Genomic DNA, 12350 nt, shown 5'->3' with positions numbered 1-12350 from the left:
TTTTTGAGCAAGAGTGGCAACAATGAGAATCAAAATTAGGAAATGGATTCATTCAACAAAAACAAGTTTATTGAATGTGTGCCACACCGAATAAGACCACTAAGGCCTCTGGCCCTCCTGCAGTGGGACGAGTTAGGTAACAAACAGTAATGAAGAAAGATGGTTTCATTTAGTGATGAGAGCTTTGGAGATAGTACATAGGAAAATGTGCTAGGTGGATGGGAGAGTGGTTAGAACAGACTTTTTTGAAATAGTGACATGTGAGCAGTCTCTTACATGAAGAGGTAGAGCCAGCCATGTGTACATCTCAGGGCAAAAATAATCCAGGCAGAGGAACTAGGAAGTACAAAGCTCTTGAGCTGGAAACAGATTTGGTCATGTTCTAGAAACAGAAAGGTCAGTGTGGCTGGAGTTCATAAACGGAGTCAGTGTGCAGAAGGGGATGAGGTGAGGGTTGGGCATGGGTTGATGATGTAGGACCTTTGGGCCATGGCGCAGTTTGGATGATGATTCAGTGCAGTCGAAAGCTCTGGGAGGGTTTTGAACAGAGAAGTGACTTTATCTGCTACATGTTTTTAGATGTCCCCACATGTTTTGTGTAGAGAGTGAGCATAAACTGGAGTCAGGTCCTGTGCTCTTCATTTTCCTACACTCAGGAAGTGTGGTTTAGTGCCTCAATATCTGTAATGTCTCTCATCTTTTTGGAGTATTCTGTGTTTCCATTTTATTTCCTTATCCTTAGTCTTCGCAATAACCTCGTAATTTATACAGGGCAGGGATTTTAACAGATTGAAAGCAGTAACCCAGAGGCAAAATTTCTTATTTGTGTGATACGGTAATGTTCCTGGAAATGGTTTGACAACCTCTGGCTTGGCTGATTTGTGATAGGATTTTCAGTGCAGCAAGTCAGGGAAGCAGGGGGTTGTCTTCAAGGTTCAACTTGTATACCTTCTTCACAAAGTTACCCTCCTTCTTGCCTTTGGGCTCACAGATCTGGGCAATGCCCCTGCCACTTCTTGGCTGTGTGATCTTGAGTCAAGAACTTTACTTGTCTAAGATTTAGTTCTTTCTTCCATAAAATGAGGTTAACAATACCAAATTATATGAAGTATCGAGAAATAAAGTAAACGATAGTAGTTTGTGAAGTCCCTAGCATTGTACTGGTGCAAAATAGCTACTGAAAGAAAAAAAGGTTTATTCCCTCACTGCTTTCCCTCCCATGTAGGTAGATACATGACTAAATGAATTGATGAATTATGGATGAATGAATGAATGAGTCAATGAATGAACAAACATTTGGTAAATGGAGAGATCAGTGAATTCAACAGATGATTGTTGAGAGCCAGCTACATTTTAGGAACTATGATAGATATTGGCAGTTCATAGAAATGTAAGAGAAGTTCCTTTTCCTCGAAGAAGAAACTGTCAGATCAGATATAAACATGTGAATACATAATTCCAGTTCAGTCTAATATTATAAATAGGCTTATACAAAATTCCATAGGGGTAAAAGAATACAATAGTCACTCCAGTCCGGCAAGGGTAATATACCAAAGCAACTATGCAGACCTGTAACAAATATATACAGGTGTCGCCAAGGTACCGTGGGTAAATGGAGCTAAATTAGACTTTCTTTCTCTTCCCAGTTGGAGATACTATTTTACCCATGGCTACTTACTGCACTTTGCTTGTCTGTGCTTTTGGTTTTCGTGTGGGTAGAATCCTCCAACGAATACAATGGCTTTGACTGGTGAGAGGTTTTTTTTTTTTTTTTTTTTTTTTGTATTTTCATTTGTGTAAGGGCTGTTTGGTGTAATAGCTACATGGATCCTACCTCAAGTTCAAAAGATCTGGTGGCATAAAAGGGAGGGTGGACAAAATCGGGCTTTCTACAGCTGGGGGATGAGAGGCCTGAATCTGAGGAGGGGTAAGGATGCTCAGCACCCTCAGCTCTTATGCTTCCCTTCCACCTGTGCTCACCCTCACGCTTAGACCAAATCTGGCTCAGTGGGGAACTTTCTCTGTGCTTCCAGTTTCCCAGTCCTTCTATTCAGGTGACTCCCTGACACCTTGTTCCTCAGTCTTCTTGTCTGAAATACTGATGCCTACGTTAGTTGGTCTTCATGATCTCTGTCCATGAACCCTGATGTCTCTGCCTCACCTCTAGCCCCTGCTTCTTCCTTCTGTCCTTAGGGGCTTCCTAAAACTCTGAAGACAGAAATGGTGTCCCATCTCAGCAGCTTTTCTGGCCAGACTCCTACTCCTGGACTGCTCTCAGCTCTTCCAGTTTCTCTTACCTGATTGTTGCATATCTTACTCATTATTTGGTATTTGGGAGAGAAAGGGTTATGTTTGAGTATGAGGCTTTGTAAAAAATATAATACAGTTTATTTTTCTGTTTATAGAAGTAAAATACAGTTTGTTGTTTTAAATACAAAAAATGTAGAAAATACAGTCTTATTCTTGAGTAACAATCACTTGGTATACTTCCCTGTCTTTTTTCCTGTTTTTATTTTTATATTATTATGCTCATACCATATATATAATTTTGTTTTTCTTTTCACTTGAAATGGTTACAAATATTTTGACAAGTTTTTAAAACCCTTAATGAAAATCATTTAAAATGATTTAAAAGTATTTCCTGACGTGAAGATACTCTAGTATACTTATTTAACCACATATTATTGTTAGGCATTATGAGTGTTTCCAATTTTCCTATTTTTATAGAATAAGAGTGCAGAGAAATCTTTGAATTCTGAATTATATTCTTTATTGAAGTTCAGTCAGTTATAATTATGAATCTCTGGTGTACAGCATAATGTTCCAGTCATACATATACATACATATATTCGTTTTTATACTCTTTTTCATTAAAGGTTATTACAAGATATTGAATATAGTTCCTTGTGCTATACAGAAGAAATTTGTGTTTTATCTACATTCGTACAGGAAATTTCCACAAGTGGCATTATTCAGTCAAGAAGAATAAAACTAGCAAAATTAATGATGTCTATTGCCAAAGTACTTTCTCAAAAGGTACTAACAGTTTCCACTAAGCAGAGATATTTGAGTTTCTATTTTGATCTCCCATTGACAACATTAATTTTCTAATTTTGAATCATTTTTATTCATTTTATAGATGGAATTTGTTTTAATTATTGATTAAGTATCAGAACTGGTTTATTTAACTAACTCATTTTCTTTTTCGTTTTCTGCCTTTGTGCATTTTTATTTTGTGGGATTTAGTTTTCTCATTAGTTTATATGCAGTTTTCATTTATGGATTAGTTCTAAATTATTCCATAGTGTTGGAAATATAAAAATATTTCATTTCTTTACAAAATTTCTCCCAGTTTTTAAAAACTTTTAATTGAGATATAAATGAAATACAATATTACATTTGTTTTAGGTATAGCATAATGATTCACTGTTTCTGTATATTGTGAAATGATCACCATAGGATGTCTAGTTAATATTAACCATCATACATAGTTATAATTTTTTGTAGGAAATGAAAAAGTTTAAGAAATACTCTTAATAACTTTCAAATATACAATATAGTTTATTAACTATAGTCACTGTGCTGTATACATTACATCCCCAGGACATGTTTGTTTTATAACTGGAAATTTTTACCTTTTTTCCATTTCCACCCATTTTGTTCACCCATCACCCCCTTCCTCTGGTAACCACCAGTCTGTTCTTTGTATCTATGAGTTCAGTTTGTTTTTTATCTTTCACATATAAGTGAGGTCATATGGTAGTTATTTTTCTTTGTTTGACTTATTTCACTTAAGCATAATGCCCTCAAGGTCTATCCATGTTGTCATAAGTGGCATTTTTCATTCTTTTATATGGCTGAATAATAACCCCTTTTATGTATATAACACATTTTCTTTATCAGTTCATCAGTGTACACTAAGGTTGTTTTCCTGCCTTAGCTATTATAAATAATGCTACAATGAATATGAGGGGGGTACATATATCTTTATGAGCTAGTGTTTTTGCTTCTTTGAGGCAAATACCCAGAAGTGGAATTGCTGTATCATATGGTAGTTCTATTCTTAATTATTTAAGGAATCTCCATACTGTTTTCCTTAGTGGCTACACCAGTTTACGTTCCCATCAACAGCGCACAAGTGTTCACTTTTCTCCACATTTTCGTAAACACTTGTTATATCTTATCTTTTCAAGAATAGCCATTCTAACAGGTATAAGGTGTTATCTCATTGTGGTTTTGATTTGCATTTCCTAATGATTAGTGATGATAAGCACGTTTTCAGTACCTGTTGGCCATTTGGATGTCTTCTTTGGAAAAATGTCTATTCAGAGTCTCTTCCCAATTTTAATCATTTTTTCCCTGTTGAGTTGAATGAGTTCTTTATATATTTTAGACATTCACTCCTTAATCTCATATATGGTTCATACATATTTTGTCCCATTTGATATGTTGCCTTTTTATTTTGTTGATGATTTCCTTTGCTGTACGGAAGCTTTTATTTTTAGTTTATTGTAGTCCCACTCACTTGTTTTTGCTTTTGTTGCCTTTACTTTTGGTATCAAATCCAAAAAAATCTCCAAGACCGATGACAGTGAGCTTACCACCTATGTTTTCTTCTAGGAGTTTTATTTCAGATTTTATGTTCAAGCCTTTGATCCGTTTTCAGTTGTTTTTTGTATATGGTATAAGATAGTGGTCCAGTTTTATTCTTATGCATGTAGCTGTCCAGTTTTCCCAGCAGTGTTTATTGAAGTGACGTTCTTTCCCCATCATTTATTTTTGGCTGATGGTTCCTTTGTTGCAAATTAATCCTATATGTGTAAATTTATTTCTGTGCTCTTTTTTTTTTCTTTCAGTTTTATAGAGATAAAATTGACATACAGCACTGTATAAGTTTAAGGTGTACAAAATAATGTTTTGACTTCCATACATCATGAAATGATTACAGCAATAAATTTAGTGAGCATCCATCATCTCATATAGATACAAAGTTAAAGAAATAGAGAAAAATATTTTCCTTCTGATGAAAATTCTTAGGATTTACTCTCTTAACTTTCCTATATAACATACAGCAGTGTTAATTACATTTATCATGTTGTGTATTATACCCCTAGTACTTACTTTTCTTGTAACAGTAAGTTTGTACCTTTTGACTGTCTTCATCCAATTCCCCCTCCTCCAACCTCCACCTCTGGTAACCACAAATCTAGTCTCTTGTTCTATGAGTTTTGGGTTGTTTGTTTGGTTTTGAAGTATAATTGACCTACAACACTATGTTATTTCCTGGTATAAATACAGTGATCTGCTATTTCTGTACATTTCAAAATGATCACCAAGATAATTCTAGTTACCATCTGTCACCACATAAAGATATTACATAATTATTGAGTCATAGTCCCCACACTCTACATTACATGCCTGTGACACTTTTATTGTGTAATTGAAAGTTTGTACCTCTTAGTCTCCCTCACCTATTTCTCTCCTCCTCTCACTCCCCTCCTCTGTGGAAACCACCAGTTTGTTATCTATATCTATGACTCTGTTTATATTTAGTTATGTTTGTTCATTTGTTTTTTAGATTATACACAGAAGTTAAATCATAAGTATTTGTCTTCCCTTGTCTGACTTAACATGATACTGTCCAGGTCCATCCATGATGTTACAAATGGCAAGAGTTCATTCTCTTTCTGGCTGAAGAATATTCCATTGTATTTATGTATGTGTGTATATGTATGTATGTGTATATATGTGTGTAGACACACACACACACACACCCAACATCATCTTCATCTTTTCATCTATTGATGGGCACTTAGTTGCTTCCATATCTTGGCTATGGAAAGTAATACTGCAATGAATATAGGGGTGGATATATATTTTTGAATTAGTGTTTTTATTTTCTTTGGGAAAATACCACAAAGTAGAATTACTGGAGTGTGTGGTGGTCTGTTTTTAGTTTTTTCAGAAATCTCCATACTGTTTTCCATAGTGTTTGTAACAATTTAGATTCCCACCAACAGGCCCAAGTGTTCCATTTTCTCCACATCCTTACCAACACTTCTCCTTTGTTGTCTTTTTGTTAATAGCCATCCTGACAGGTATAAGATGATATCTCATTATGGTTTTGATTTGTATTTCCCTGATGGTTAGTGATGTTGAGCATCTTTTCATATGCCTGTTGGCCATCCATATGTCTTCTTTGGAAAAACACCTATTCAAATACTCTACTCCATTTTAATCAGATTTTTTTTTCTGTTGAGTTATGTGCGTTCTTTATATATGTCAGATATTAACCTCTCAGTCATGTATATGATTTGAAATATTCTATTTGGTATGCTACGTTTTGTTTTGTTGATAGTTTCCTTCACTGTGCAAACACTTTTGAGTTTGGTAGAGTTCCTTTTGTGTATTTTTGCTTTTGTTGCCCTTGCCTAAGGAGATACTACCCACCAAAAAATATTATTAAAACCAATGTCACAGAGCTTAATGCCTTTGTTTTTCTGTAGAAGTTTTATGATTTCAGGTCTTACAGTTAAGTCTTTAATACATTTTGAGTTTATTTTTGTGTATGGTGTGAGAAAGTAGTCCAGTTTAATTCTTTTGCCTGTAGCTGTGCATTTTTCCTAATAACACCTATTGAAAAAGCTGTCTTTTCCCTGTTGGATATTCTTGCCTCATTTGTCATAGAGTAGTTGTCCATATAAGTGTATTCATTTCTAGGCTCTCTATTCTGTTTAAGTGATCTATATGTCTGTTTTGGGGGTGGGGGGTCAGTCCCGTACTGTTTTGATTACTGTAGCTTTGTGCTATAGTTTGAAATTAAGGAGCATGATAACTCCAGTTTTGTTCTTCTTAAGATTGTGTGGCTTATTTGGAGTCTTTTGTATTCCCATACAAATTTTAGAATTATTTGTTGTAATTCTGTGGGAAAAAATGCAATTTTAATAGGGATTGCATTGAATCTGTAGATTGCCTTGGGTAGTAATGTTATTTTAACAATGCTAATTCTTCCAGTCCATGAGCATGCTATGTATTTCCATCTGTTTGTATCACATTCAGTTTTCTTCATCAGTGTCTTAGGGTTTTCCAAGTATAGGTCTTTTATCTCCTTTGCTGAGTTTATTCCCAAGTATTTTTTTTCTTTTTCGTTTTGATTGTGAATGCTTTTGTTTCCTTATTTGTCTCTCTGATGTTTGTTGTTAGTTTATAGAAACGCAAAAGATTTATGAATAGTAAGTTTTTTATCCCTATAACTTGACCAAAATCATTGATGAGTTCTAGTAGTTTACTGATGGCATCTTTAGGATTTTCTCTATATAGTATCATGTCATCTGCCAACTGAAGAGTTTTGCTTTTTTCTTTCCAATTTAGATTCCTTTTATTTCCTTTCTTGTCTGATAACTGTGGATAGGACTTCCAAAACTATAGAATAAAAGTGGGAAGAATAGTCATCCTTGTCTTGTTGCTGGTCTTAGAGGAAATGCTTTCAGCTTTTCACTGTTGAATATGATGTTGGCTGTAGGCTTGCCTTATTTGGCCTTTATTATGTTGAGGCGTGTTCCCTCTTTACCCACATTGTTGAGAGTTTTTTCTTATAAATGGATATTGGATTTTTGTCAGAAGCCTTCTCTGAATATATTGAGATAATCATATGATTTTTACTCCTCAATTTGTTAACCTGGTGTATCCCACTGATTTGTGGATATTTAACCATCCTTGCTTTGCTGAGATAAATCCCCCTTGAGCATGGTGTATGATCCTTTTATGTGTTGTTGAACTTGGTTGGCTCATATTTTGTTGTGGAGTTTTGCATCTGTGTTCTTTAGTGATACTAGCCTTTAATTTTCTTCTTTTGTGATATCTTTGTTTTTTTAATCAGAATGATGCTTGCCTCATTGAATGAGTTTGGAAGCATTGCTGCTTTTGTAATTTTTTTTTTTTTTGGAATAGTTTGAGAATGAAAGGTGTTAAATCTTCTTTAAATGTGTCATAGAATTCACCTATGAAGCCATTGGTCTTGGACTTTTGTTTGTTGGGAGTTTTATTTATTACCAATTCAATTCCATTACCAGTAATTGGTGTGTTCATATTTTCTATTTCTTCTTGATTCACACTTGGGAGATTGTACATTTCTAGGAATTTGTCCATTTCTTCTACTTGTTGATTTTAGTGGCGTATAATTGCCTGTAGTAATCTCTTGTGACCCATTGTATTTTTGTGGTGTCAGTTGTAATTTCTCATTTTTCATTTCTGATTTTTGTTGATTTGGGCCCTCTCTTTTTCTTGATGAGTCTGGCTAAAGGTTTACTAATTTTGTGTATCTTTTCAAAGAACTGCTTCTAAGTTTGACTAATCTTTTCTATTTTCTAGTCTCTGACTTATTCCCACTCTGATCTTTACGATTTCTTTCCTTCTACTAACTTTTGATTTTGTTGTTTCTTCTTTTCTTGTCTTCTAAGTGTATGGTTAGGTTGTTTATTTGAGATTTTTCTTGTTGTTTAAGGTAGGCTTTTATCCTTGTAAACTTTCCTTTTTAGAATGGCTATTGCTGTGACCCATAAATTTTTGGAGCAATATGTTTTCATATTCATTTATCTTCAGGTACGTTTTTTATTTCTTCTTTGATTTATTTTGTGTCCTATTCATTTTTTAGTAACATAATGTTTAGCTCCACTGTGTTTGTATTTTTTGCCATTTTTTTTTCTTGTAGTTGATTTCTAGCCTGCTATCATTGTGGTTAGAAAAGATGCTTGATATGATTTTAATCTTAAATTTAATGAGACTTGTTTTATGACCTGTCATGTGATCTGTCCTGGAGGATGTTCCACCTGCCCTTGAAAAGACTGTATATAATGCTTTGGTTGACATGTATTGTATATATCTGTTAAGTTAATTCGGTTCAACATGTCCTTTCAGGCTAGTGTTTGCTGGTTGATTTTCTGTCTGTATGATATGTTCATTGATGTAAAGAGGGTGTTAAAGTCCCCTATTGTGTTACTGTCAGTATCTTCCTTTATGGCTGTTAATATTTACTTTATTTATTTAGGTGGTCTTATTTGGGTGTATATGTATTTACATTTGTTATATCTTCTTCTTGGATTAATCTATTTATCATAATGTAATGTCCTCTGTTTCTTTTGTTATAGTCTTTGTTTTAAAGTCTGTTTTATCTGATATAGATATAGTTACCCCAGCTTTCTTTTTGTTTTCATTTGCGTAGAAGACTTTCTATCCCCTCACTTTTAATCTGTGTGTCTTTGGATCTGGAGTCTCTTATAGACAACATGTATATGGGTCTTGTTTCTGTACCTATTCAGTCACTGTTTGTCTTTTGATTGTAGCATTTAGTTCATTTATATTTAAATGTAATTATTTATATATTTAAAGTAATTATTGATAGGTAAGTACTCATTGCCATTTTGTTAATTGTTTGGGGTTGCTTTGTAGTTCTTTATTTTCTCTTCTTTTAATTTATTCACTTGTGATTTGATGACTATCTTTTGTGTTAGGTTTGGATTCCTTTCACTTTTGTGTCTGTGTCTATTACAGATTTTTGATTTTTGGATACCATGAGCTTTATATGGAGCAGTCTGTATTATATGTGATTATTTTAAGTTGCTGATCCTTTACATTTGAACACATTTTAAAAACTCTGCATGTTTAATCCCCCTACCATGTTTAATATTTTTACCCCCTAATCTATATTTTTTGTTGATGTAACCACTTATGAATAAAGATGACTTACTACCTTTTTTTTTTTTACCTCCTACTAGCTTTATAAGTGATTGATCTACTAAACTTAGTATATGTTTGCCTTGATCAATGAGATTTTTCCTTTTGTAATTTCATAATTCTAGTTGTCGCCATTTCTTTTCCACTTATTGAAGTCCCTTTAACATTTCTTGTAAAGCTAATTTCATGGTGCTCAACTCTTACCTTTTAGCTCATACTTATTTGTAAAACATTTGATCTCTCCTTCAAATCTGAATGAAAGCCTTGCTGAGTATTGTTGGCTGTAGGTTCTTCCCTGTTATGACTTTAAGTATATCATGACAGTCCCTTCTGGTCTTTAGCGTTTCAGGTGATAATTTAGCTGATAGCCTTCTAGGGGTTCCCTTGTATATAACTAGTTGCCTTTCCTTTGCTGCTTTTTAAAGATTCTCTCTTTATCTTTAATTTTTGCCATCTCAAATATAATGTCTTGGCATGGACCTCTTTTTGTTCATCTTATTTGAGATTCTCTGTCCTTCCTGGCCCTGTTTCCTTTCCCAGTTTTGGGACATTTTCAGCTATTTTATCTTCAGATATGTGCTCTACCCCTTTCTCTCTCATTTCTCCTTCTGGGACCCTTATATTGAGAATGTTAGTATGCTTGATATTTCCCAGAGGTCTTTTAAACTATCCTCATTTTTTTTGTTGTTTTCTTTTTTTGCTCAGCTTTCATGATTTCCGCTCTTTCAGGTCTCTTATGTGCTTCTTTCCATCATCTAATCTACTTTCAGTTTCTAGAAGTTCCTGGCCCTCATTCTGTTTGGTTGCCTGGTCCTGCATGTGTGGAAGATGCATACTGCTGGTGAGCAGGGTTGGACCATGGCATGGCTGGCTGCATGGCCAGGGGGAATCCTGGTCCCCAAACAATACTCCATCATCAAAAAGAAGTTGTAAATATGACAGTGAGTTCCCATTGGTCCTAAAGCCTCCAGTAAGTTTCATGAGTCCATGGCTGCCCTAGGAAATTACCACAAATTGAGCGGCCTAAAACAATACACTTTTGTTATCTCTCAGTTTTGTTGATCAAAAGTGAGACATGCTTGCCTGGATACTCTGGTTAGGATCTCATAAGTTTGAAATCAAGGTATTGACTGGCCTACCTTTACCTGGGGCTCTGAATGAGAATCCACTTACACGTTCACTTATGATGTTGGCAGAATCCAGTTCCTTCTGGTTGTAGAAATGGATGTTGGTTTGTTAGTTCTTCACTGCCAGGTGGCTCTCTGATGCCTTCATTTAGATTTTAAATGTTCCCCTTAGCTGGAGTGAGATTGAGCAGAAGTTTTGATGGAGTAACTGTCACTTCTGATTTTTTCCCTGTATGTGTTGGGTGGTTAGACTTGTCTTCCTCATTATTCCTTGCAAGGTAAATGTACTCAGGGCCTCATCACAAAATGTGTTTTTTCCCTCAGAGTTACTGTCAGCTGACAATTGGTTTTGCTGATATAAAGCACTGTACTGTGTACGATATGCATTAGAAGAAGATGTAAGAAAGCTGAACCTTGCTGCTAGGGGAAAGCGGGGAAGGGGTCCTAGAAAATTTATTTAAATATTAATGCAGAGTGTGTGCATTTAGACTAGAAGTTTGCATTGATTAGGCTTCCCCAAGAACACTGCCTCTGATGAATGAGAAGGACTTCAAAAGTGCAGCATGATTATTCTGCTAGAGGGATGTACAGCAGTGGCCTAGAGTATAGAAATAACGACTTGAAAATGCTGTGTCAGAAGAAGCCTTGATCGGGCAAACTAGAGTGAGCCTACTGCATGGTCTTCAGTAACTGTATATTCCCGATTTAAAGAGATGATGACCAAGGAAGACTTCCTTTCTCAATTTCCACTGATGTATGTAGGCAATCACCCGAGCAAACTCCTTTCAGTCTTCTCACTCCCTTGTGTTAACTCACTACCGCCACCTAGAGTGAGTACCGGTGAATGGGACAGGAAGAGGTAGGAGGAGAGAAAGAAAGAAAAGATATCTCAGTTCTTCCTTTGTTTGCAGTACACAACAGGTGGGTGGGAACTTCACCTGAGTTTGGTGAGAGAATTTGGAGCTGAACTAATATTTACATGTGAGGGAATGTACAAAAGAGGTTTATTATGTTGATAAGAAGTTAAAACAAAATCTTTGTGGCCAGAGAAATGATCTTGAAAGGTCTAGCTTGCCTCAGACTTGACATATGCCGTTTCTTTTTGCTGATTTGTTTTGTATCCTTTTGCTATAATAAATCATACTTGTTGGTATGACTGAAAAATAATAACTTTTAAAAATAAAAAAGAGTCACCATTAAATGTCAGAACTTAACTTTTCTTTCTCATTTGGAAGTTAAAGTCAGTATCTCTACTTGATTAAGCCATTTGATTCTTTGGATTTAGACTGCTGTTAAATCCCTCTTGCAGGGTTTTTTTTTTTCCCCCCAACATCTGTTTCATTGTTTTGATCATACCTGTGCTTGTGTTTAAACATTCTATTCTTGATATGTGGATATGAGTCCTTCCTTTATCTCGCTAAAGATTTTGAATATATTTATTTTGTGGGTCTTTTCTGAATGTTCTATTAATTATATTTTTGTGTGCAATTT

The 12350-nt window shown here is 34.9% G+C and overlaps 1 protein-coding gene across 1 annotated transcript in view; it reads left to right on the top strand.

Annotated features, from left to right (window-relative positions):
• The first annotated feature begins 11703 nt into the window (after positions 1-11703).
• LOC105098265 (glycerophosphodiester phosphodiesterase domain-containing protein 4) overlaps positions 11704-12350 on the top strand; it is a 51993-nt gene continuing 51346 nt past the window's right edge. Inside the window, exon 1 of the mRNA XM_064491887.1 lies at positions 11704-11718. Within this exon, the coding sequence (XP_064347957.1) occupies positions 11704-11718 (15 nt within the window). The remainder of the gene's footprint in view (positions 11719-12350) is intronic.

The sequence above is a fragment of the Camelus dromedarius genome, chromosome 12, assembly GCF_036321535.1.
Source record: "Camelus dromedarius isolate mCamDro1 chromosome 12, mCamDro1.pat, whole genome shotgun sequence".
In the NCBI taxonomy this organism is placed as follows: domain Eukaryota; kingdom Metazoa; phylum Chordata; class Mammalia; order Artiodactyla; family Camelidae; genus Camelus; species Camelus dromedarius.
The sequence above is the reverse complement of the archived record's forward strand: the minus strand, read 5'-3'. Positions and strand labels throughout refer to the sequence as shown.